This window comes from Erithacus rubecula (genome assembly GCF_903797595.1).
Source record: "Erithacus rubecula genome assembly, chromosome: 3".
Classification (NCBI taxonomy): Eukaryota; Metazoa; Chordata; class Aves; order Passeriformes; family Muscicapidae; genus Erithacus; species Erithacus rubecula.
In genome coordinates this window covers 118,898,351-118,925,858 of record NC_136689.1, presented here as the reverse complement: position 1 = coordinate 118,925,858, position 27,508 = coordinate 118,898,351, and the positions used below count along the sequence as shown (strand labels likewise).

Below are 27,508 nucleotides of genomic sequence, written 5' to 3'. Positions count from 1 at the left end.
TATAAATTAGCTCATTAAATGGGCTTTTTTTTTCTTTTAATTTTCAGTGGAAATGAAATAAGTAGGGCACATAATCTAGAGTACTGAATGGATTCAACAGTTATATTTTAATTCTTCTGGAAATTAGTACAGAAATACATGATCATGTTAATATTGAAATGTCTACTTCGGTTGCTAGTGCCTCTAGCATTAGATGTTAGCAAGAATACTTTTTTGGAGTTAGTGCTGTGTTGATGCTTGGACTTGATGATCTTGGTCCTAAAGTCCTAGATGATCTCAATGATTCTAGGACTCTGTGATTTACACTTTTAATTACTGTGATGATTGCAGTGTTCTCTGTATTGTAAGGTTTTTGGTAGAGTCTGTGATTGGAAAGTGGAATACATTTAAAGCTATTGCCTGTGAAGGTTTTGCAAGGATATTATATTGCCCCCTTTTTCTTGCCTGCTAGTCTGGATGTTTTGGGGAGGGTCTGAAAGAGGTGAGGTGTTTGGGCCTTTTTATGTAGTGAGAGTTTGTGTGTATATCAATATTTCAAAAGCCTCAGTATAACATGTATATATTTGCAGTCTGTAAAGTAGGAATTGAGGATGTTTATTATTGAGTACAGAATATTGTGAAATTGCATTAATCTGAGGCATATCTTTGTTCAAACTTATGGCTTTTATTTGTCAAGAACATCCTTTTCAGCAAATGAAAAAAAATCCATTCCCATTAATGTTGTTCTGATTAAGTAAAGAATTAAAATTAGATACCTCTCTGCCTGGGTGTCAAAATACCTTTTACTTTTCTGAGAAATGTTGAAGGCTGCAAAGTGATAGCAGCAAACTTACATGTATTTGAATCAGCTCATGCTTACATATCTCTGAGCTAATCTTAGAACTCTTAGTATGGTAGTGCAGACATATAAAATATCACGTTCTGGATTTGTTTTTTAAAAAAAAAATTTCTTAGGTAAAGGGCCTTCAGATGCATTATGGATCTGTCTCCTTATTAAAGGGCTCCCAAGTATCTGGAATGGCATGCCTCAGTTCACGTTTGCAGAGTGCTAGAGCTCAGGCTAGGTCTGTGTTCTGTGCAAGGAAGGTGTTTAGATTTGGGAGGGGATTTTTTTTGTTTGTTTGATAGCTCTGTTTGTCTCAGATTCTTTTATTGTTCACCCATGTCTGTAGGTGAAGACTGTAGGTTTAATTTCTTTAAAGACTGTAGTTTGAGAAAGGTTTTGGTACTTAAGGTGATTCAAGACATGTAGGAAGTAAGTGTTCCTGCAACAGAGCACATTAAATTAAACTAAAACTTTCAAATAGGTATTATTAGGATATAAAGACTTGATTGAACCCTTCATAGAATAGAGCAGGAAAGATTATTTTTATACTCTGGTAGTTTTTGACTGTTATAATCCAAGGACCTTAATTTCTTCTTTGACATCAAATTCTGTGATGTAAGTCTAGAAAGACATTTTATCTTCTCTGTTTATAATCTTTTGAGGTGACAGTCTTGAAAATGGCTAAAAGCCACTACCTAGAGAATATTTGGGAAGGAAAAAAACAGTTTTATGGCTACATAGTATCAATACCAAAAATATGGTGTAAAATAAATGGCTCTTCAATATATAAATCGTCAAAGTGTAGGGAGTGATATCTTAATCCAATATTAACATATGACTGGATATAGTAAACATATGTTCTTTCAGGGAAAAAAAACCCTAAGCATTTAAGTACATGTTCCAAGTGTGGGATAATGGGAATGTCTTTTCTTATTTTTTAAACATAGGAAAGTGGTTTCAAAGCCATGAGGTTCAGAGACAAGGGCAGGGGAGGACAAAGAAGGGAAGAGATGGACAGCTTCTTGAAGGAAAACTAGTAGTAAATTAAACAGTAGACAGAATCAATCAACAACTGGAGATTATAATTAATGTACCTTGTCACTCAAGTGTTTTATTTCTTTATTGGTTATAAAGGCCTACTCTTGCAAAACTTTTAAAAATTTTACATTTATTCTGTGAAAACAACAATCAAGAAGATGTAAAGAAACAAATAAAATGTCCAGCTAACACTTAACTGATAAGCTTCAGACATGAATACAATTTCATTGATTTAGCTTGCAAGCATGGTGCACTCCAATAATGATAATTAAGATAATAAGAAGAAATACAAATAAACATTCGAATTAAAAGATTGCACTGTATTTAATAAGCAATATTCTTCGTATATTACTAGTAAATTCATTCTGTATTAATGTCAGTCCAACTGAAGAGTAAGATATGGTATATTACATTTTTGATACCTTACTTCCTAAACCTTTTAGGTATTTAATGATTTTTGGGCAGAGAGGGCTTTTTTTAAGACTCTCTAGGTAATAACTTTTTCAATAAAGAAGTTCACTGTGTTTGTGCCATTTTAGCAATATTTCCTTTAAGCTATATGGTCTCTGACAGAAACTAATGTAATCTATTCCTTATTCGGTCGGTTAGTGATATTAGTGCTGGGTTTCTCTGAGAGCCTGGTTTAAGGATAAGAAAGTAAGATCATTGCCCTGGATTTTAGGAAAGCAAGCTCAGGGTCTGGCCTCTTCAGGTATCTACTTGGAAGAATCCCCCAGGGTCAAGCCCTGGAGGGATGCAGCAAATCTGGTTGATACTCAAGGATCGCCTCCTCAGAGCTCAGGAGCAGTCCATCCCAACAGTTATGGAGTCAGGCTAAAATGCCAGCAGCCATGCATTGATGAGCAAGGAGCTCCTCCTGAAAGTCAGACATTGAAAGTGAATGTGCAGAATCAGGAACAGATAACCTGGGAGCAGTACAGACAGTGTTGGAGCATGCATGGATGTGATTAGAAAAGTCAGACTCTACCTGGGGTTGAATCTAAGAGAGATGTCAAAGATAACAAGAATTGCTTCTGTAAATACACCAGTAGCAGGAGGAATACTAGGGAAAATTGGATCTCGTGGCTGAATGAAAAGGGAACTATGAAAAAGGCTGAGGTTTTGCAGGCCACCTTTGCTTCCATCTCTACTGGCAGATACTTTCAGGAACTGTAGAACACAGGGAAAAATCTGGAGCAGGGAAGATAAACACTTAGAAGAGGTTTAGGTCAGAGAATGCTTAAGTAAATATGACATAGATAATGCTCTGGGAACAAATCCATGAGTGCTGAGAGAACTGACTGATACCATTGTGAGGACAATCTCAATAATGATAGGACTGAGAGACTGAGGAACTGGGAGAAGTGCCTGTAGACTGGAGAAAAGTTAATGTTCTGTCTGTTTTCAAAAGGGCAGGAAGAAGTACTCCAGGAACTACAGCTTGATCAGCTTTAGCTTGATCCCCCAGAAGGATGGAAGGTGATGGAGCAGCTAGTCCTGGAAACCCTTCTAAAGACAATGGTCAGGAGTAGTCAGCATGAATTTACCAAGGGGAAGCCATTCTTGACCAACCTGATAATTTTCTACAATAAATTGACTGGCTTAGTAAACAAGGGAGGGAGGGCAGTAAATACTTGCTCAGTGAGTCTTTCAGCAGTGTCTCCTGTGACATCCTCCTAGAGAAGCTGCTGCAGAATGGGCTGGGTGAGCAAATTGTGAGGTCAGCATAAAATGTGCCGAACAGATGGACCACAGGGAGTGGCAATCAGTTGTGTGAAGTCTAGTTGGAAGCTGGTAACTACTGTTGTACCCCAGGGGTCAATACTCAGTTTAGCCCTGTTTGACATCTCCATTAATGATCTGGATGATGCAGTGTGTGCAGTTAGAAGATGATAATTTTGTCAATTAAAATCAGTCTTTCAGTGGAATAGCTTAATGTAAATTTGTCCCTAGCCAAGGTCTGGTTCCCAAATGTTAGCTATTCAGGAAAAACATCTGAATTAATGCAGTTTTTCAGAGCATCCAGAAAGGAATTTAAATTTTCAACCTAAATGATAGTACATTGTTTATGATGTAAAATGGAAATGGACTCACTGTATTGTAAAATGGTGAATATGTTGTGCTAAAAAGATGCAGGCTCATAGTCAGATTGTGCTATATACAGAGAAGGTAGGCTCTCTTTTCTGTAGCTTCTTCAAGAACTAAATTGTTACTGCAGCCATACAGCTGACTTTCAACTACAAGCATTATCAGATCACATGTAAACTTTACAAAAATCTTCAGGAAAGGATGCTGTCTGTAACATGATTCTCTCAGAGATGGGGGTAGGGGTTTTTTGGTTTGGAAGTAGAATACAAGAACTTCAGACGTTTGAGTTTATTTCAGACTCCTTTGAAAAGGAAACTAAATTCAGATTTTTCAGAGTGAGGGGGGAAATTAAGAGAAATAAAGGTAGAGAAATTTGAGGGAAAAAGAGAACATACACAATATAGGAAGAGGAATTGCAATAATGGTGCAACTCTTGATTCAGGTTTGATTCTGACTGAGTCTGGGCACTTCATCCTTCTCCTGCAAGCGAGGACCTGAGGAGCTTTTTGCTTTTAGGAGGAAGTTGATCTGAATGCTCCTAATATTCATTGTGTCTGTATCAGTAGCTGCCTGGAAATAATGTCCCTAAAAATCTTGTCTCTGACTCTCCTTATCTCCACTCTTGCTTTTTGCTAATGTTGTGGGTGGGATTAGTAAAGAATGAGTTAATAAAAATTTAAATTCTAAGAAAACTTGAAAAAACACATTAAAATAAAACATATTCAAAAGTAATGTTAATTCTGTAGGCAGAGAAGCAGACAAAAAAATATCACAGGAGGGGTTTGGTAAGGAGGAAAAACTTCTCCTGGAAAGGAAATTATTATAATGCCTTGACAGTGTGGATCATAACTAAATCATGAAGGGAAATGTGCATTGGAATTGCAGAGGGATTTCACAAGTTGTAACACTCAGACTGCCTAGCAAGGAAATTATTATCCCTCTTCTAAACTGTTAGTTGTAATAGATGTATGCAACCATTCACTTGATTCTAAAATGCTAATGAAGTTACAGGATTGAGGAGAAGTGTGGTGGAAGTGTATCAGTCTTTCCTTCCAGTGCGCTCAAAGTTCCCATAATTACCAAGTAATAAAATTGTCAAAGATTAGGGACACTGAGCACATAAAATTTTCCCAGCACCCCAGTAGCCATTGTGTATGCCTGACGATTTCAAGGTACAATTGTACAAAAAAAGCTACAAGTAGGGAGTTGTCACATAGTGTTACTTAAACATAGAGTAGCCTCGCACTTGCCAGTCTGCATGAATCTTTCAGTGAACTTTACAAATAATTATTTTCTTTTTATTTTTGAAGGACAGCTGAAGTTGCATTATTTGTATTTGTAGCGTTGTGGTGTTCTGCTTGAACATTCAGCATGATGAAGACTGAAAGGACAGTTCTTCAAGTCAGACAAAAAGTTTGAGTTTCTGTTGTGCTGTTAACTGGTGGTGGATGTAAGAATATGATGCTGAGATTCAAAGGCATTTGGTTTCACGATTATCTGGTTTTCCTGACCCTGTTGTTCTTTTTACTTGTACTGCGTGTGTCTTACTTGATTCTTTGGTGACTTGTTTGTGTACTAAATCTGCAGAAAAATAAGTTTAAATAAGATGGACTTTTGCCAGTTCAACATGCAAAAACAATTCAGTAGAAATTAAAATGAGTGCTGGTGCTAATCTGTAAGATAAGGACAGAATACTCAGTACAAGAAAAATAGGAGATAGTGACTGTAGCTGTCAAAAATTGCATTACCTTAGGTTTTTATCGAACAAAAGCCTGAAAAATTAGGCATATATATCAAGTAAAGTACTGTTCTTTATCCTTAGACCAGTTGAGAGTTCTTGATTATAATTAGATCAAATTATTCATAAGTTATGCCGCATAATACAGAATTTACAACCTAGAGTGAACAGGCTTGTCTTTTTATTGATGCAGGACTTCATTGGTTGTAGGAAATCATAAATATACACAGTCTGTAACAACACTGTTCTTACATGGAGTCCTCCTTTTGGTACAGATGTGGGCAGGGGTTAATTATGACTTAGGCATTTAGGACAGATTTTACCATTCATATCTAATAAGTATTTCTAATAAAAGGGTAAAAGACCTTATGTTCCTGTGGAGCAGTACTTGGATCAGCATTGTTGCACTTGCATATTGCTGAATATTCATGACTATGCAGTTGGTATACATATGTATGCAGAAAGGAAAAAAGTTGGAATAAAATCTGGGCAAGTGACTGTGTTTCATAAATTATAAGTGTAAAGTGTTTAATGCAAAATTGCAAGGTTCTGTCATCTGTGGTAAATTGTGTCAGAGTATATAGAGCAGGTGTTGCTTCTGAATCTCTTGTATGTATCTTCTCAATCTTCATCCTGGCATCTCCATACTTCTCTGGTGGTCCATTCATATGAATCAGACAGGTAGGAGCAGAACAGAGACACAGAGCTATGAAATGAGAATTTAACTTAGATGACATTTTGTTTGTTTTTTAGGTAGTTTTGAAAGGAAGAAATGTAAGGAGAGGCATGGAGAAGATACATAAAATTGGGGTTGACACTGTACTTGACAAATAAGGTGATGTGAGATACTGTGCCCTTACAACAATGAAATGCAGATGTTACATATATCATGAGGTATAAGACTAACTTTTCAGAAAAGTAACAGTAACCAGCAAAGGAAGAGTTATGGCTGTAACTGCCCTCCCTGTGCTCACAAGTATGCATTCATGTTCTGTCATTGGACCATTCTGAAATGGAGCTGCATACTTCTGCCACCAGCTGATATTTCATCTGCTTTACACAAAAGATGGCACATTTACTAAGCCTTGCATTCTTTTCACTGATGCACATGCATTGCAGTATTACTTAGCCATCCTTTTACCAGAACTTCATATCCTTATCAGTCCCAAAATGTCTTCAAATACAAGAGTCTCAAAGTCATCTGTTGATCACATCAGCAATTGAGACCTACATTATTAACTTAATTCCTAATTTTACTTAGCTTTTACACCTCCTGGTACTGTTACGTCAGAGGTGTTGCCCCTTCCTTGCAAGGGGCTGTTTTTTCTCAGCTAGCCATCACAGTTACCACTCTGTTCAACTACTTCAACCAAATCTCTCTTCACCATTTTAGTTCATCAAGAATAAAGGTAAGGCACTTCTCCAAATATTTCCCATTACCTAGTTCCAAAGGAAAAAAGAAAATTGTGTACTAGGCACATAGTTTGCTCAGCATGTAGATCAAGGCATTTTTAACCATGGTTTTGGAAGTCTTCAAGTTACTATGCAGCTTTTTTTTACACTTTTGGATTTTTGTCACTGATTGCTTTAAAAGGAACAACAGCTAGATTTCATTTAGTATAACAGAGAATGAGAATTTATAAGTGGAACTGACACTTCTCTTTAAAGATGAATTTGTAATTTGATGTACTAAGGAGCAGGATGACAAAAGAGGAAATAACATGAGGGAGGAAGAGAAAAAGGATATGGGATTAAGAATAATAGTGATGGAACATTAGCTTGTTACATGCTTATCTTCCTGTTTATTCCAATAAATGAAATGTAGGGCATATCAAGAAAGTTGGTAGAACAGTGATGTCTCTGGCTTCTATGTTATGAGGAATACAAATGTATTTTGAGGTTTTTATAGCTTTGAGTTTAGCATGACAAATTTTAAGAGGCGGTATTTTAAGTGTTAGTTATGAGGTAATTATCAGATCTGGTTGTTTGGATCTAATAATCTGTCTTTTAAGAGTGCTGACTGATGACGAATTTATCTGAAGTTAGTAGCAGCTTTTGGCATTCAGAGTATCTTTAGGAGTGGCCAGTAATAGTCTTGGTTGCTAGCATTCATCGGGGGGATGTGTTACACTGATGTCAGATTTTCAGTTTCCATCAAATGCTGACAGAAATGACTGATTTACAGCTTCTTACAGTGCAGCACTTTCCTGCTGCTCTTCATTACTGTTGTATCAATTCTGGCTCTTCTGAGCTGGTTTTGATTTTGTAACTTGAAGCCCTAATATTTTGATTCTGGCAGATAGTTTATGGAAGATAAATCAATGAGCTATCATAATGTTTCCTTGCTGTCTCCAGGCATTCAGCAGTGGCTAATCTCTTGTATCTCATTTTATGAAATCTAAATTTACTGAGTTAAAATTGGAAAAGCAACCTGTTATTTGAATGTGTCTTTGTCTTGTGCTTGTTCTTTGGACCTGAAAAGTAACTGAAAATTTAGGATTCTGGGATGATTTACTAGTTGCTCACTTAACCTCCATAAAAATATTCTTAATTTTATCTATAGGATTGATTTGTTACACAGTCATTCAGTGTTTTCCTTGAATTAATCTATTTTGAGAAATAATCCTTTCTCCCAGGAATATAAGAAATAAATAATAGTTTCTGTGATTGCAGTGCATGTTACTGACTTTTCAATTAGTGTTAGTAGTTATTCCAAACAGTTAAAGAATCAATTTATGTTCTTTAGAAAATGATAGGTATTTGTCTGAAGTATATAGAAATCCAGACAGTAATACAAAATCAATCTTTTTTAGGGTTATTTGAGGTAATGATATAGTGATAAGTTAATTTTACAGTGATTAAGTGACAACACAGTTGGGGCTCCCAATTAGACTTTGATCTGAGGATATTTCCGCACTTGATAAGGAAAAAAAAGAGATGAGAATTAATGGTGAGACATGAGGCTTTGAGCAGCTGGGGTTCATGTTCTGTGTTATGAGAGTTAGTGTAAAGGAAGATTTTAGAATTAACTGAATATGTATAATTTGATTTCTCATCTTTAAAATTTATTGATTTTAAATTGACATCTAAAATATCCTCTGCTACTGAGAATACCCAAAAAGAACAGTTAAGTGATACACATTTTCTCAAAGAAAAAGGTAGAACACTCCTTAAAACACACATTAAAAAAACTTCTCAGCATTCTTGTGATGGGTGGAAAGGTAGTTTTCATAGCTATCTGTTGATACCCTGAGTCAAAGGAGGGATTATAAACCAAGGCTATGGTTTGCTTCTCTACTCTCACACACAGCCAGTATAGCAATGCTGAATGCACAGTATTGAACATACTGTAGCTCCCAAAGGAAAAAGGAGCTGTGTGTTAGTGTTATCTCCAGAGAGGAGATGATTTCTAGCATGCCTGCTCTGCATACTGCTTCCCCATGCTTGGACCACTGATCCCAATGCTGGGACTTGGCAGAACCTAGCCTGTTGAAAAGGCTGAAAAATTGTTACCTTAATGTATATCCTGTTGTTTGTCTGTGTTGAGATAGTTTAAAATAATAAAAAACCAGTAATAGTGAATATTAAAAGACTTTATATCAGGAATTCTTCCATGGCCTGAAAATTAAAAAGTTATACAGGCAGAAATAATACAACATGATTAGCGATGAACATAAAGAAATAGCATAGGAATGTAAGAATAAAATTGGTGACTCTGAAGAACAAAAGAAGTTTCAATTTACAAAGCACAAGAAAAGAATCAATGAAAGGGTCCAAAAATCTGAGTAAGAGGAGGCATGAAGGGATAAGTCCATTACCTAGATCTGTTATTAAATAAGGAAGGAGAACAAGGAACAGACTTTCAAAGACTGATTCTTTCCTTCATACTTTGTAAAAGAGATATATTGTGACCTGCTACTTTCATGAAATTAATCTTAGACAGGAAATAAGAGTGGAACCAAAGCACAGAAGGAATAGCCTAAGGAATCTTAATATAGATGTGCTCAAGTGGCAAATCCTAATAAAATTCGTCCTGGAATGATTGAGGAATTAGGCACTGCTGATTTTATTTATTTATTTAATATCCCAGAGGGTAGAAATAGCCAGCAAAATGGGTTTGTGTGTTTCTGGTTTTGTGCCTCTTTATTCTTCTGTTAAGAGAATTGTTGAAGCTGTCAGTTTTGATTCCAAATAAAGGTTTCGGAGTAAATAGTTTAGCAATTAATTTGTATCTAATGATGTGTGGAAGAACGATGGTAAAACAGCCAGTATGGTTTGGTGAGACCTGTTTGTAAGAAACCCCAATATTTTTCTCTTCTTAATAAGAATAACAAGTTTAGTTAAGAGGAAAACTTCAGCTACAATACAGCTTGATTTTAATAAAGTCTTTTTCCTTACATGAGCAAATTAAGGAAATGTAATATCAATATTGTTTCCATTAAATGTTGGTGTTATCAGCATCAATTTGAAAGATTGCCTTTACAGAGTAGTTATCTATAGTACCCTGTCAAGATGAAAAGGCATTAGTGGGTTGGATGATGGAAGAGAACACATACTTAGGAAAGTTACTGATGATACAAGCTGGAGGGAGGTTGAAAGTTTAGGGTTTTCTTTTTTTCTTTGTTTTAAACATAAGATCTGAATCCAACGTACTCCTAATCAGTTTGGAAAGTGTAAAATCAACAAGATGAAAAACAATGCAGGCATTTAACATGAAAAACTCAAAACACATTAATTTGAAACAGGAAATAATTATTCAGATAGAAAAATGAGAGGAAAAAGCCATGAAGCTATAGTACATCTCAAGGTAAATTGCTGCTGGGAAAAAGAGTAGAGTTGTTTTGTTGCAGACTTTTCTTGGGTTTTTGGTTTGAATTGGTTTTTCTAGAGGATCATACCAGGCCTGTTCTAGGAAGGCAGATATTGTCTAGTTTTGCAAATCTCTGGGTAGTTGGTCCTCTCACATGCCTTGCTGCTTTTTGCTCTTGAGAAGGTGCAGCAAAATGGAAATTATTTTTCATTGTTCCCAGTTTCTGCTATGGGATGAGAACCATCCTGATTTGTACTAAACATGCTTTATACTGAACATGAGGAGAAGAGTCTTTGTAATTATTAGGGTCATAAAACACTAAGTAGTCATAAGACTACTTAGAAAAACTGTGGAATTAGCTTTCTTGGTTGTTAGACACTTGTCAGTGTATTCTTGAGCCTGTGTTTGTGCTGTGTTACGATTTGGTGGTCTGTTGTATTCCATTCCATCTCTGTAAGTACAGTTTTGTCTATACAGAAGAGATTGTGTAAAATAATTAAATCACAAACTCAGTGAAGTTAGTGAATGTGCTATTTATGCATCCTAAATGTAATTTTAAGTTCACAGAATGAGCTAGGTTGGAAAGGATCTTTGAACATCAAGTCCAGCCTGTGACCTAACACCTCCTCATCAATTAAACCATAGCACTGAGTACCCTGTCCAGTCTTTTTTTAAACACCTCCAGGGATGATGACTCCACCACCTCCCTGGGCAGATGATTCCAGTGCCCAGTCACTCCTTCAGTGAAGAATTTTTTCCTGATGTCTAACCAAACTTCCCCCGGCACAGCTTAAGATTGTGTACTCTCATTCTGTCACTGGTTGCCTGGGAGAGGAGACCGACACCAACACAGCCACCTTTCAGGCAGTTGTAGAGTCAGAAATCCTCCTGAGCCTCCTTTTTCCCAGGCTAAACAGCCCCAGCTCCCTCAGCCATTCCTCACAGGGTTTGTGTTCCAGGCCCCTCACCAGCCTTGTTGCTTCCTCTGGATGTGCTCAAGTGTCTCAAGGTCCTTCCTAAACTGAGGGGACACAACTGGACCAAGCACTCAAGGTGCAGCCTCACCAGTGCTGAGTGCAGGGGAGAATGACCTCCCTGCTCCTGCTGGCCACACTGTTCCTGGTACAGGCCAGGGGCCATTGGCCTTCTTGGCCACCAGGGCACAGTGCTGGCTCATGTTCAGTCAGCTGTCAACCAGTACGCCAGGTTCCTTTCTGCCTGAGCATTGTCCTGCCACACCATCCCCAGCCTATAACATTGCCATTGTGCCCAAAATGCAGGATTCTGCACTTGGACTTGTTAAACTTCATATTATTAGACTCAGTGCATCTATCCAGCCTGTCCAGGTCCCTTTGCAGAGCCTTCCTACCCTCCAGCAGATGGACACATGCTCCCAGCTGGATATCATCTGCAAATTTACTGATGGTGGACTCAATTCCCTCATCTAGATGCTCAGTGAAGGTATTAAACACCAGCACCCCAGGAGACACCACTAGTGACTGGCTGCCAACTGTTAGGAACAAATTTTGGTTTTTAATTTAATAAATATGTTTTTATTTTGCTTCTCAAAAAGTGATTTGACAGATCATACTTAAAATTATTTTGAGGCTTCTGCATATATGTCTATTTGTCATCTAATGATTGTGTTAGAAAAGCAGGGAATGCGAGTATAGTTGCTCTGAGATAGAAACCCCTTGATTACTCATCCACAGTAGAAAAGCCCTTTGGAAAAAATGGCACCCAAGAGGTTACTTGGATTTGTATATTTCTGCAGGCAAAGTTTACAGACCTGTAAATTTAAATGTAGAATTTTTGTGGGCAGAATGCATTGACAAATATGCCTGATGGTAATACATCTCCTACTGATAGTCCCAGAACAGGTCAATAATAATGCTTATATTGATAGCAGCAATGCAGGAGATGTTACTTGGTATTATAGCTAAAATCCATGTTATCCCCTTAATTATAATTACATTAATATTGACAGGCTGTTGACAATACTCACATTACTATTGATAGATTTCTGTCAATAACATGTTTCCAAATAAAATATATTCATTCATAATTTCTACAATGCTCAATAACAGCACTAATATAAACCAGAAGAAATTCCTTTTTCCCTAGTGCTATACAGTAATTTTTTATTTACTGTACAAGTGAGATTGTTTATTTATTTGGTTAAAAAAGACAAAACAGACAAAACATAGGTTATTTGAGAAAAGAACATTTTAGGATTTTTGTTTGTTTGTTTGTTTTTCTGGTAGACAATTAATTTATTTTTGTATGCAATATCTTTGACAGTATAAAGTAAAGGGAGAACCTTAAAAGTACCAGTCTTTTCTCTTGCCTTAAAGAGTATTTATGTAAAAAGTTGATGACACATGGAGTTTATTGTAGATCTGAACGTTGATCCCTGTCCCTTTCAGTACTGGATCTAGGATTCTGACTTCTTATGTTTTAAGCAACTTAGAGTTAAAACAGCAAGGATTTTACAAATAGAATTTAATTAAAAAACATGAAGGCAAATGAACATTCTCTATATTCTGTGTAGCTCAGCAAAATTTAGAATGCAAAAAATCAAAAAAAGTAGAAGATAAGTCTTAACAGTTATAGGGTGTGTTTTAATCTAGTTTTAAGATACTATAGATCTCATTTATTTCTACTTGGTATTACTGTCTGCAAAAACAATACAAACTGAAAAACAACAAGTTTCTGAAAGGATTTTGTATAGAAGTAATTTTTAAAGAGAAATTTTCTACCATAGCAAAATTGAGATTACAATTTAGGGCTCATCTCTCGAAGAAACAGTTGCACTTACTCAGATCATTAGGACATTTGAAGACAATTTCATAGGAAAATGCAGATTTCAGACCGTTCCTTTTAATTTTTGCCTATGGGAAGTAAATATCTTCCCTTTAAGTGCAATAAAGCCTCAAATTAATTCAGAAGAAAACATAGCATATAGCAGAACACTAAGCACACTGAAATGTGCTCACATTACAATAAGAAGTATATGGTTATAGTCCTTAGGTAACTTGCAGGATCTAGTTAACAGTCATGGCCTATAGCACACTTTAAATGTTCTTAGTAGAAAAGAACTTCAGAATAATGCCCATATTTATTGCTTGTATTGAGAACACTTAATTGTTCATCAAAAAGAAAGCTTTAATTTTCTATTTTTTTTTTAATATAGCTATATTGCAAGCATAATGTAAAAGTTAGAGTCCTTATTGTTGTTTGGTATTCTTCCTTTTCCATATGGTCTGTATAAACATGACTAAAAGTTCAATCAATTTGATAATTAATAATTCAGGAGGAGAAAGTAGATGTGACACCCTTAAACAGTATATATCGTGTTGATTCTGTGTTTTTAAAGAAGACTGGTTGGATATGAAAAAATTTCAAAGGTTAGTGAACAGTAGTTGTGCTGTTCAGGCATTGTCTCAAAAGTTGTCTCCATTTTCTATGTACGAAGTTCCAGTGCACTCTGAGAGATCCAATGAAATTATTTCATTCCAATAAGCTCCTGTATAGGATGACAGACATGAAAAAAAAATCTGTTAGATTTTGCAGTGAGGCAATGGGGATGTCAGGTTCCAAGTCCTCCCAGAGAAGATCTTTTACAACATTTAGTCTACTCTCCTGTGAAAACTTGGAATAAATTAATTGCTAAAACAGATAGGTTCAGGCATCAGGCATTTGGTCAAGTTTCAAGAATTTCTGGGGATGGAGATTTTGGTCTCGGTAGACAAAACGTTCCAGCTTCCTTGGATCCAATTGAATTTCTCATTTAGTGACTTAACACACAGTTGCCTCTCCTTTATTGCATCTCACAGAAAACTTTGACTTAATCTTCTCTGCAACTCTTAGGAAGTAGATTATTCATAGACCACTTCTTAGCTGCCTTGTCCTTTAAGTTGAACAATCTGAGTTCCTTCAAGCTCTTCTCATATATTGGGACCTGGGATTCCCTGATGGTATTACTTGATGGTATTACCTGATAGTACCCTGTTGGTATTATCTTTTCAGTTTGTTGAGATTTTTTTTTTTTTTTTTGAGCTATTCATAGAAAAGAGGCAAAACTGGACTTCGGTAGGCTCACAAATGCGAAGTGGAAGGTGTTATGCACATTTTTCAGCTTGCTGACCATACACATGCTAATGTGCTCTAAGGATGCACTGTGGCTTGTGTTCAGCTTGCTTCCTGTCAGAATCCCCACATCCTCTTTTTCAAAGCAGGTGTACAGTCATACAGGCTTCCAGCCTGTATGTGTATTTCATGATCCGTCATAGTCCTGTGGATTTGACGCATTTTCCTTTGTCTTCAGAAAGTTCCTGATGACCCATTTGTCACTTGCTCAGGTTTCTTTAGATAATATAGCTATAACAGGGGGGAAAAAATCTGTATTTAGTCTACCTTATTTATGAGAAGCCTACAATAGAAATTATTCGTAGAACCTGCAGTAATGAAAAACAGTTGGAAAATATGGTTTAATTTAACTGATGTTGGAAAATAGTATTAGTAGATGGATCAAGGAAGTTATTTAATAATGTGTCCCTTTTGAGTAACTTCAGCATTTTTAAAGGAGGTTTGTGTATTGGGAGTTACATAGAACACTGAAACAAGTAGAACAAACTGGAATGAGTAGAAAAGAGAACGTGAAGATGACATTAGACTTTGAGGGATTTTGAGTGAATAACCAGTGACAGGTTCCAGAGCAGATGGCTCTGGTTCCTAAAATGGTAGTGGAGTGAAAAGATGAGGGATAGGATGGTGGATGGTCATTGATGCTGGAGTTTTTGAAATGAGTGATGCAGCAAAATCTAGTGGGGAGTTGAATTGATGCTTTGTTCATAAATTTAGAGGAGGGAAGTAATTTGGATCATACTGGAAAATGTTTCCTGTGTTTTGGTTTCTGCTGCAGAAAAGACAAAGTGTGAGGGAGACAGGCTTGGGTACTTAGCCTTTGTGTCCTGTTTTTTCCATCTGGTGTGGGTTCATACAATGAGCCCTACAGCTGTTTGCCCAGAGGAGGTGGCCTTATGCTACCTTTTACTTTCTAATATAGAAGGAGGAGTTTAAAAAAACTGGGTGGAGCTATTGTATACTCTACTCATGTAGCAATCTTAGCTAATTGAAAATTGCTGTTGCACACCCTACACTAAGGACAAAATCATATTTCCTTGCAGTGATAACTAATTATAAATATGGAAAACAGTGGGAAAGCTACAGATGATGTTTTATATTGTGTTTTAAAACTTCTGGGGTTTTCTGTTTGGCAAATATGGTTGTTCGTTTGAAGGATTTTATTTTTAGTATTCTTGGCATCATTAGCGGCCATTGCTACTGGGACTCTCTGCAGCATCTTTTACTCACTGTAATCTTGTATGGTTATAAGTTTTTTCTCTTATAAATAAAAATTTGAGGCTCTACCTCCTATCCTTTCTCCGTAAAGCTTTGGACTCCTTGCAGGGCTGTTATGCAAAGAATCTGGTTTAGAAAGTGAAATATGTTACATATTGTCTGAAGTAACTTCTGAATCACTTTGAGGATTTTTCTGTTCATTAAGAGGAGCAAAAGTTGGTTACCCTACAATTTTGCATTGAGGTGTTACCTGTATTTTGCTTTGGCAACTTAATGTATTTATTTCTCAGTCAGATGTCCAGATGCAACAATATTTAAAAGAAGCCATTTTAAAAATTATTTTAGTGTTTCTCTATGATGCTTGAGCAAGAGGAGTATATGTTGGTAGAAGTTGCTAGTATTCATTAATCATCTTGCCTGAAAGTGTTATACGACAAGTAGCACAATCCCACACCTGTCAAAAAACACTCTAGAAAATATATGCAGACTTCAGTGAAGTACTGTATAATAATTTATGTCTGAATGCTGAATATTTTTTTAATCTCATATGATTTTTTTCTAAACAACTCACTTCCTTTGTTGAGAAAATTTTATTCATTCCCACCTTAATTTTCATCCATATCTTCCTAAATTTGTCAGTATTTGTATGGTTTTGCTTTCAGTTGTAGCAATTGAAGTGTTCATATGGCAGCACTTTGTCTGCCTCACTGTTCTTTTCCAGATTTTTTGGTTAGTATCTTCATTTTCCCTATTTCTCCATAAAACACTCTATAGTGTTACAGTTCTTCTTTCTGATCAATTTTAAGGTTCAATTGAATATTACAGTTATGCCCTGCAATATTTCTTAAAAATGTATATATGCATTTATTATTGTGTGTATATATGTATAAATTTTTGATTTTTCTGAATATCTAGATGATGTTGAACACTTGTTTGTTACCCAGTGTTAACTGTTTGAGAGAAATAGTCAAGTATAATTTCTTCTAAAAATGACATTTTAAACTAATTTAAATGTGTACTAATTTTATATTAATGTAAAACTTCCAGAAAGGAACTGTTGCTTTTTAATAACATATTTATAGAGCATTCTGAGAACTTGGTTGTTTCTTGTCTACTGCTGGTTTATTGCAAGTTTGTTATCTTTAATAAAAATAGAAATAGGAAATATTCCACTATACTAAAATCTATCTGTGTTTCATTTCTAGAAAGTTATTTTTGTGAAGAAATGGCCTCCAGCGTTGGAAATGAAAGGAGTGTGAATCCTGTGCTCAGAATAAGTCAACTTGATGCTCTTGAACTAAACAAAGCCCTGGAACAACTAGTGTGGTCTCAGTTTACCAGCTGTTTTCATGGATTTAAACCAGGGGTGTTGGCTCATTTTGAACCAGAAGTAAAAGCATTTTTAGGTCTTATATTATGGAAATTCACTGTCTATTCCAAGAATGCAACTGTGGGACAGGCTATTCTCGATATTCAATACAAGAATAACTTATCTCAGACAGAGAAATACCAGCCTCTGAGCAAACACCAGAAGTTATGGTATCTTATTTTCACTGTTGGTGGAAGATGGTTGGAAGAAAGATGTTATGATTTATTTAGCAATCGTCAACAGCAATCTTTCTGCAAAATCAAGAGCTATATTAGTTTTGGATCTGGACTTCTTAAGCTTTGTGGACTTCTAAATTTTCTGATTTTTCTTCGGCAAGGAACATTTGCCACACTTACAGAACGTATTCTAGGAATTAGGTCAGTTTTTTGTAAGCCGCAAAGTGTTCGTCAGATAGGATTTGAGTACATGAACAGGGAGCTCTTATGGCATGGCTTTGCTGAATTTTTGATATATCTGCTACCACTCATTAATGTACAGAAACTGAAACTTAAAATTTCATCTTGGTGCTTGCCCATCACTGGTCTTTCCAATAGTGAAAACACATTAGCAGCTCACTGCAGGGAATGTTCATTGTGTGGGGAATGGCCTACCATGCCACACACCATAGGCTGTCCACATGTTTTTTGTTACTACTGTATTAAAAGTAACTTTTTATTTGATATGTATTTTACATGTCCTAAATGTGGCTCTGAGGTACACAGTCTTCAGCCATTGAAGTATAAAATTGAAATGACAAAATTGCATGTCTGATATGAGGTTGATTTAGTTTTATACTCTACATGAATATATATTGAAGAGATTAAAATTCAGAAATTATTGAAAGCAGACTGCTGAAGGATGGTTTTGGAGACTCTGTAATATATTGTAACATGTATTTTTACTAGTCTTAGGTTTTTATTGAGTAGCAGTGCCATAATGCCCTACCCTGCTTGGCAGGTTAGGGAAACATGGTTGGATTTGCTCTGGGTAGAGCGTGGGAGAAACAACATTCTCAGGAGGTTCAATAAGAACTTTTACTTGCAAACTTCAGAACATTCCAATTGAAGAAGGCACTTGGCAAACTTTGACTTAGCATCAGACAGTGCCATTACCAACTTAGCTAGTAGATGGATTTAGTGAGAAAGTTGTTATTTGCATGCTTAAAGAATAATTTAAAATTTCAATTCCCAATATGATGCTGCACTAAAAAAAACCAAAGTTGTAAAAAAGGCTTAAGGAAAACGGTGCACTTTCTAACCCTTTATGAGATGACAACTAATTTTCTCTGGCAACTATGTCTTTGAGATTTAATTACACATGTATTGTCTTCTACCTCTGAAACCCATCAACCATTGGAATGTGGCAGTTGTTCTGCTTAGCCCACATTCTTCTGAGTTAGCGACACTGAAGTAAACTGTTTACTCCTAAGATGCTGTCTCTAGGAATTGCCACTCATATTTTTTGGTGTGATCTAGAGCTCACTTCTACACAGAAAAAGATCACAGCTATGTGCATGTTAACATAATAAAATAAGTAATTTCCTGCTTTTTGCTTTCATATTTGATTTCCTGGTTAGCTTTGCAATGTTTTAATTGTTCTAACACTTCATCCATTTACTCTTCAACCTGATTTTATAAGATTATTTCCTTTTTAGTTGCAGTCTTTTTTAGCAGGAAGTCTTATCCAGAAGAGTCTCATTAACACAAAGATACATTACGTCCTCTTTTGAATCTTAAATTGTCAAAAACATATACAGTTAAAATAAATAAATAGCTTTATAGTGACTCTGTTCTTGATTAGCAATCATCAATAGTCAGTCCCAAAAATAGCAGGGTAACTGCTGATTGAGTAATTTTGATCTACTTTTATGAAATGGTTTATTACATTCTTCATTCTACATTCTGATTAGAACAACCCACTAACCTATTTGCTTGAAGATCTTAAATTCTAGGTTTTGATCTTTAGAGTAACACACAGTGCTTTCATCTGGTGTAATTAGATATAGTTAGCAGGTGGGCAGCCCAAAACTTCATTAATTCTGCTACTGTTGTGTGAGTCAACAGAGACTTCAGAGCAAGTGCTTTCAGATACTGTGCTGCAATATTATTTGCTGTCAAATGTGTATATTAGCAGCCTGCCATATTTCTTGTTATTTGCTGCTGTTATGAGAAGCAGCAGGTGCAAACCTGCTTTTATTAGAGTAACCTCTTTTTAATAGAGTATGAAAACTGGCAAGTCATTTGAAGAGCATCCTGAAGTTATTTCTTGATCCTGAAGGAATTTTGTATGAATTGTCCTTCCATGTCACTTTTCCCAAGGAAATGTATAAGCAGCCCTGACTTCAAAGTGATCTAATGTCTCCAGAAACACCATGAATATTTTTGGTACATTGGTCTTTAACTATGTTTATTTATTAAAACTTGTATGCATTCAAAATCTAGTGTTTGTAGCTTGTTTTCCGTGGACTCTTCATTTATTCTGAAGTCTCAGAGCACTATTTTATCAAAAGAGCATGGATTCTCTGTACTGGCCTCTGCTAGGTGTCATGTCCTTCTTATGTAGGAGTCAGCTTCTTTCCAATTTAGAAATGTTTCATTTTCCTGAATATTAACGAATCTTTTCTTCCTTTTTTATTTCACCTCCCTCTTGTCCTGCTGTTTGATGTGCATAAGCTGTATGAATTTCCTGGGGTTTGTTTTGTCCCTTGCAGCTTCATGCAGGTAAAGTTTGTATTCTGTTTTTCATCCCTGTTACACTATCAATACAAAACCTGTTTGAAGCAGTTTAGTACCTTTGTTGTACAGCTGTTTTCTGCTGTCTCTGCTGTATCACACTTTACTGTTGTTTTTTTTTTTTTTTTTTTTTTCTGGAACTAAACTTTTAATACTTAACTTATGCTGACTTTAGCAAAGCATTGGCTTACTTCTGTAGCATCTCCTCATCACTGTGTTGGGTTTGTGTTGGGTTGTAGCCCATAGCATTATCAAAGTTTGTAAAGTCTGTGTCTTGTGGCAGAAACAGTTTTTGTTACCCAAAGATCCTGGATCTTAAGGTGAGGGTTTAGTTTTTTTATTTTTCATGCAAGTAAGCAAGTGCCAAGCATCTCACAGAAGTAGGTGGTTTGGGAAAGAATGGTTGTTTATGTCAGATACAGCTTTTTTTTATCTCCCATATGGTAAAATCTTTGCTCAGTTATACTTGTAGTTGAGATTAAATGGGGCAGGGTTCCTACTTGAATATTGAAAAACTCCTTGCTACCAGCTTACCTTTTTAGTACTTCAGAATCAAAATTCAGCTTTTTCCTGAAACACTTGAAAATTGAATATATAATACTTTTTAAAGTATTTTAATTCTGTTTTGTTGTGTCTTGTGATATATAAGCTGCAGAAGAGTCTTAGGTGAAGATACCACAGGAAAAAAAAATCAGATAATTTGTAGACCAATCAAAGGATAATTAGTTTTACGTATTAATTACACTGCTAATTTGTCCTCATAAGCATAATTTTTTGAAAATTATTTTTATTTATTACTTTTCAGGTTTAAACTCTACTTTAACAGAGGACTGCTACATCTGGCTGTCCTTTCTGCAGAAGAGGGAATAAAATTTGTTTTGGAATGTTAATTTTTTTTTTAAAGGGAGTTAGTGTTCAGCTACCAATTAGAATGTACTTTGAGTACCCATATGTGCATCAGTGAAAAGGATGAATGCTTAGAATTTAAGGAAGCTAAAGAACCAGAACTTCTATTCAGTCTTAGATAGAAGTTACAGCCTTATATTACCAGTTTTCTTTGTGCTCAGTTGAGTTTGTGTGCTACATGAACATTTTCATTATCAAAAAAGAAGGCATAAATGAAACCGACTAATTATGTTAATAAACATTCTAGAAAACTTTTAATTTCTTCATTGGAGTGAGAATTACCAGTTGCACAAGGTGTGATTCAGGAGGCATTCAGTTGAAAGGAGTCAGAGAATGCTGGTTTTTACTTCCACAAACCATCACCATTCCATCTACTGTGTATGTTTTAAGGGAGGTCTTCTATAAATAATTGTATAGAAGACTAAAAAGAAGGAGTTTCTGTAAAAGAAATGAGTGGGATAGTATTTAATTTCTGCCTTACCTGGAAATACTTACTTTTTGTAAGTGTGAGATACAATGGACAAGGATGATCTCAGCATTAGTAAGGAGATGATGTAAACAAAGATGAAAGGTATGTATTTGCTAAATACAATCTATTCTAATGTCCTTATTTGAGAATACTAATGCAATTTTTATCTGGGATGTGTCATTCTAATGAAAACCAAGTTGACAAATAAATGACATTTTTTAACAGGAGGTTGTGAAATTTGCCTTTTTCTTGGAAAGAGATATGTTGGAAAGGGTGGTTATTTCTTACTCAGTGGGTGACTTCATACTTGACATTTATGAGAAAAAATGCAAAGTGAGAAACTAGTTTAGACTTCTCTTTAAAACTTATGTTAGTTTTAGGTTTAAACAAATTATCTTTTTTCACATTTCTTCTTTTGAGCAGGTTAGTCTTAGCTGTTACACTTCACTGTGTGTTGGCTAGGAGCTGTGTTGGATTGTACTGAGAAGAGAGAATTGTGACATGGCTGGGCACAGGAGAGGGTTGTGCCCAGATAGATAATAAAACTGATAAGTCATTGGCTTTTAATACAAGTGCAAGTAGCCTGAGCTGCTGCAAGTCACAGTGCATACCACCACAAGCAGTTTCAAAATGGTTCTTCAGCCCCTTGCCTATTCCCCAGAGGAACTCTTAGTGGAATTGGTTGACTAGATTACAGCTGCCTGCCTTCAGCCTCTCCATAGCCTTAAGTTTCTGCCATTCCAGGGGAGTCCACTTCCAGAGCAAGGAGTTGGCACTAGCCTGGCCAAATATCATTCAAGGAAAAGACATCTGTGGGCAGAAACCCTCTCTGACTGGCACCAGATGAATCAGAAACATGCACAAACAAGCATTTTTGTAGAGCATCTGCTAAAGCAAACTAGTCATCTTTTTTGTTCCCTAGAGCACGCCTGGGTTTTTAGAATTCTCAAGCTAACTTGATCTGCATACAAACATGCAGATCTGTTTCAGATAAGAGATGTGGACAGACCTATGCAACAGCATGTGCAGGTAGCTCTATGTCTTGAAGGCATTTTCTAATTACTACAAAATCCTTGGCTGCATACCTCTCTGATCTTGGGTCTCCTAAGAGACCAAACTGGTGCAAAGTATGATAAAGTTGGTCAGTGTGCTACCATTCATCTCAGGTATGTCTACTTTCAGGGGGAAAAGAGGTGGTCAGTCTTGCAAATGCTCTGCATTAGGCTGTACTGGAAAACTAATCACAGTACTTTGGAATAGCTTGGGAGATGGGAGAAAGCTGACTCTCTTCTGCCATTTTCTGTATTCATTGCAATCTTGTTTTTCATTTCTTGACTGCATAACTGGCAACTTTCATTAACATGACCAAAGCATCCTATCATGTTCCCTAGCTTTCAGTCACTTGCCAATAGCTAGTGTGCCATCTTGTTTGAAGCTGTTACCTAAATAGTCCTGCAGGACACACTGTGCCAAGAAAATAACCCTAGGTAGCATCTCCTGCAATTGGCAGGAATACTGCTGGATGCAATAACTGTGTCAAGGACAATTCTTGGAGATACATTGTCTTAATGGAAAAAAAGTCACATCTTACAGGTTCAGTAGAAGTTTTCAGATACCTGATTACTAACAAGGTTGCTTGCCTACCCTCTGTAGTTACTTCTCCTTTGTGGCCTGAAGACAGGGTGCAGAAAGGATCAGGATTTTCTGCCTAGAGCCAGGACTCCTGGGGATAGGCCCCTAGGAGCATGCCTGTTGCAGCAGGCAAAGACAGTAAATGGCATCTGTGGCAGTACTGACTCTTACATGGGATTATGTATACCTCTGAAGGCTTGCAAAGAGTTTTGAAACTTGTCCTGTTTTATTGAGGTCTGCTGCCTGTTACGTGGTTACTCTGAATGAATTCTCTCCCATTGTACCCAGTTTTGATATAAAGTCTTTAGTCATGGTTGTGCATGGTGCAGCAAGGGACAATGGGCTTGGCATTCTGGATGGTGATACCCAGTTTGTCACTGGTGTTCTTCATCTTAACTTCGGATGCATTAAACCACAACAGAAGCTATGAACATGCTATGTGAGAGCCAATTATCTGGGCAGAGATGTATGGCTTATGACAAGGCATAACAAGTGTGTGCACAATGCAGACCCAGAGCTAATTAAGCTTTTCTTAAAATGCTTTTGTGTCTGATTGCACTTAAATAGGTAAGTTTCTCATGAGTGACCACCACAGCTGCTGAACACTCTCTGTAATTAATAAAAGCTTCATGATGTGTGTGCAGTATTTATTGATAACTTCTAATTCCAGTCTCTTTTGACTCCAGCTGTTTCCAAAGATTGCGGATCCCATGGATCGCTCCACCTAATAAAGTCACATGATTCAAAGATAGAGGAAAAAATAATGACCATTGTTTCAGGACACTTTTCATAACAGCTCTAACATCTCTATGGCTGCTACACTGCCAATAATAACCTATTCCTTATTTATTCTGTATTTAAAAGGATAAGAATAGGGCAAAACTAGAGGCAGGTGCTGGACACAAGAATCAGAACTCTAGTAGAATGTGTCTGCAGGGTTAAAAATATGAGGTTTTCAGAGGGCCTGTTGTATGCAAAAACTGCACTCACTGCTGTTCATTCCATGTGCAAAGGACAAAAGGGTCCTATGTGGTATTTCTTCTCCAAAAGCAATGCTTGAATGGCCAGAGCATGCTGCAGATGAAAGCATGGGATGGGCAATTAGCCAAGTGCACAACTTCTATTACACGTGTCGTGGAAAATAAGGTAACAGTTCAATTGTGTTGGCTGGTTGTCTCCAGGTTTAAGCAAACCCTGGCCAATGCCGAAGGTGTAGATTAACCTTCCTTTCACAATCCTTGTGACTGATAGCAGCAATAGCAGTCACTCTGCAACAATTTCAAAGGTAGAGTGGCAAGACACAAAAAATGCAGGTTGCTCATTGCATCATTGCTTAGTGCCACAAAAACCCAACTTCATAAAAATATAAATTGCTCCAAGAAGAACTGGTGCATTATCCATACTTGCAGAACCAATATAGATATCAAGACATGGAGATTAGAAGTATGAAGAAAATGGCACTTGAAAGGTTTTCACATACAAAGCAGAACAGCTTTTGCTGCAGAAATGCAAAATGCATTAGTCATTAAGAATAGATATCTGCACATTTCCAGTCACCTACACCTATTCCTGGAAATACGTCAGGATCAAAAAGACACAACATTCAAGCTGTGAAATATTCCACTGAAATGTCTCAGAATTTTAAAAGAAAATATTGTAGCAAGCAAACTCAATTCTTGGTGAATGTAAGAATGAAATAGTTTGGTTAATTCTTAAAATTAGCTCCACTAATTAATTTGCAGGCATAAAACTCTCTTAAGGTACATATGATTGTGAGAAGTTGCTTTTCACAGTGAAATGGTAAGATCTTACACCTAAGCTATTACTTTAACTCATGTTTTAAAGAGGTTGTTGGGGGACATTCAAGGAAAAGCATGTAATTGATTTTCCATGATTACAGAGAGACACTGCTTGCTTTCTCAGGAGCTGCTCATGAACATGATGTTTTAGATCTACTCTTTGAAGCAGAACATGTTTTTGTTTTTAAGTATTAATTTTATTTTTAAATATATTAACAAAGGTAAATATTACTGTTGTCCTTGGTTTTTTTTTTTTTTTTTTTTTTTGCTTCTCTCCTAAGTCCCTGTGGAATGGATGGAAATTTTAATTCTATTACAGAAGCAAAAGCCTCTTTTTGGTATTTTGTAAGTAGATGATGATATTCCGTTAGTAACTGCCTTTTCAGTAATGTGGTGGTCTAAATTCTGAATTCTATTATTTTACATCTGCAGCAACTGAAAGTATATTTTTTTATAAACAGCAAACTTCACCTCATAAAAATTCATTACATAAGGGCATAAACAAGTACTTTTCCTTCCAGTCATTGGCAGTAAGTGATTCATCAGTTTTCCACAGAAAACCAATTTCATTGCAGATGTTCTGCAGACTCCCTGAATTGTAGAATCATATCATCCAATCCCAGCACAAGGAATGTAGGAATTTTTTTTAAAGGGTGGAAAAAAGGCTGTGCTTAGTCTTTTTAATAGGATTGAATATCATTTGCTGTCTCATCAGTTTTGTGAAATAACCATAAAGTAATCAGCTTGCCATTCTTTCCTTCCCTGTACAGGCTATCAACTTGCTCACAATGCTGATTTCATAGCAAGTGCATAAGTGAATAACTTGCAGGAGAGCAAAATCTTCCTTTGAGGTTAAACAAAATGTAACTGGGTTACATAGTTGTCTCTCCTTCTTTTCTTCATTCTTTCTCTTCTCTTTCATTTCTTCTTTCTTGCTTTTTTCATTCCATTCTTCCATTCTTTCCTTCTTGTTTAATACTTCAAAATATAGAAAATTCCCGTCGTAATCAGCCACTAATTTTCATTGTCTAACAAACTTGCCCTTTTTCTTCCCTTTAAAAAAAATTGAATTAGAGGGGTTTTTTTTCTAAGAACCAGTACTTAACTAGTTAATTCAATTCTGGTTTTTTACAATGAGCCAGAAATAAAGGATAGACCTAAAAACTACTTCTTGCAAATGTGTGCAATTTTGTTTAATTCTATTCTGTATAACATATAGAATCCACCCTACTATATTTCCACTGCATTAACTTATGTAGATACAAAATTCAATTCTGATAGCTGAAGGAGGGAAAGGAGACAAAGGAATATATTAGGATTAAAGTGAAAAGGTATGGAAAAAGTTTAAAGCAGAGAAACCAGAATAGTAGCTGGAAAGCAGCGGGAATCAGAAAGAGATTTTTTTTTTCCCCAGTAGGAGGAATTAATTTTATTGATATCTCCAAGATGGGGTTGAATTTAGCCCTTAGAGAAGAAGCTTATAGCAGCAAAATGCACAGGTTAAGTCAGCAGCTACATGTTCTATACAGCTTTAAATCTTGCTGTAAGTGTTCTATGTCCTATTTTTTTTTTCCTCCCTGGATTGTTTTCTCCATTGCTACTATTCTTAACATAGCATAAAGAGAGCATTCCTCCAAACATGTGAATCAATGAACTAAACCCAGCAAGATCCAATCTAGAATCAAAGAATTATTAATTTGTAAAAGACCTCTAAGATCATCAAATCCACCCATTGCCCTTCCACTGTCAAGTCCACCACCAAACCATGCCCCCAGGTACCACATCCACAGGTCTTTTATATACCTCCAGGATGATGACAACCACTTCCCTGGGCAGCCTGTTCCAAGGCTTGATAACCTTTTCCATAAAGAAGTTTTTCCTAATATACAATCTAAGCCTCCCCTGCTGCAACATGAGGCCTGTTCCTCTTATCCTATCACTTGTGGTTCAGGCAAAGAAACTGCCCTCCTCCCATCTCTCCACAGCTTCCTTTCACAGAGTGGTAGAGATCCAAAAGGTCCCCTCTGAGTTTCCTATCCCTCAGGCTAAACAACCCCATCTTCCTCAGCTGCTCCTGGTAAGACTTGTGCTCCAGACCCTTCACCAGCCCTATTGCCTTTCTCTGGGCATGCTCCAGCACCTCAGTGTCTTTTTTGCAGTGAAGGACCCAAAACCACACACAGGACTCAAGGTGAAGCTGTATCAGCAGTTAAGCTGAGGTCAAGCAGGACCTGCTTTTTACAAACACAGGCTGGTGCAGCCTGGTGCTCTGATTGTCCTGCATGTGCCATGTAATGGCACTCAAGATGATCAACTCCATGATCTTCCCTGGCACTGAGGTGAGGCTGACAGACCTGTAGTTCCCCAGCTCCTTTTTCTGTCCCTTCTTGCAGACAAATGTCACATCTGCCAACCTCCACTGGACAGGGACCTCCCTGATTATCCAGAACTGCTGGTAAATAAATGAAAGTGTTTCAATTAGCACTTCCTCAGTAGCTTATCTTGTATCTGTATCCAAAATAATAGTATGTAATTTGATGTTGAAAATGAATAGTGAATGTCCTAAAGAAGAACCCTTTGTTCAAAGTTTGAGAAAACAGGAAAGTACAGATCCAATTGACTTTTGTTAACCAGATCAGATTTAGGAGTTCAGAGCTACACTATACCTACACCAGAAAACTAAATGTGTCTGGACAGGGGTTGTTTTGATATTCTGGCCAGTATACATGGCACAGCT

The 27,508-nt window shown here is 36.5% G+C and overlaps 1 protein-coding gene across 2 annotated transcripts; it reads left to right on the top strand.

Annotated features, from left to right (window-relative positions):
- The first annotated feature begins 5,346 nt into the window (after positions 1-5,346).
- Positions 5,347-21,567, top strand: PEX2 (peroxisomal biogenesis factor 2). 2 transcript variants are annotated; one of them, XM_079300484.1, is made up of 2 exons: positions 5,347-5,365; positions 17,070-21,567. In XM_079300484.1, the coding sequence occupies exon 2, from the start codon at positions 17,090-17,092 to the stop codon at positions 18,002-18,004; it is 915 nt and encodes a 304-aa protein (XP_079156610.1). In that variant the 5' UTR covers positions 5,347-5,365; positions 17,070-17,089; the 3' UTR covers positions 18,005-21,567. The 2 variants fall into 2 exon arrangements, with proteins under 2 accessions (XP_079156610.1, XP_079156609.1); XM_079300483.1 differs by lacking the exon at positions 5,347-5,365 and adding an exon at positions 6,276-6,525.
- The last annotated feature ends 5,941 nt before the right edge of the window (positions 21,568-27,508 follow it).

Coding starts and splice junctions, on each gene's coding strand:
- PEX2 (XM_079300484.1), top strand. CDS start 17,090: ATGGCCTCCAGCGTTGGAAATGAAAGGAGTGTGAATCCTGTGCTCAGA.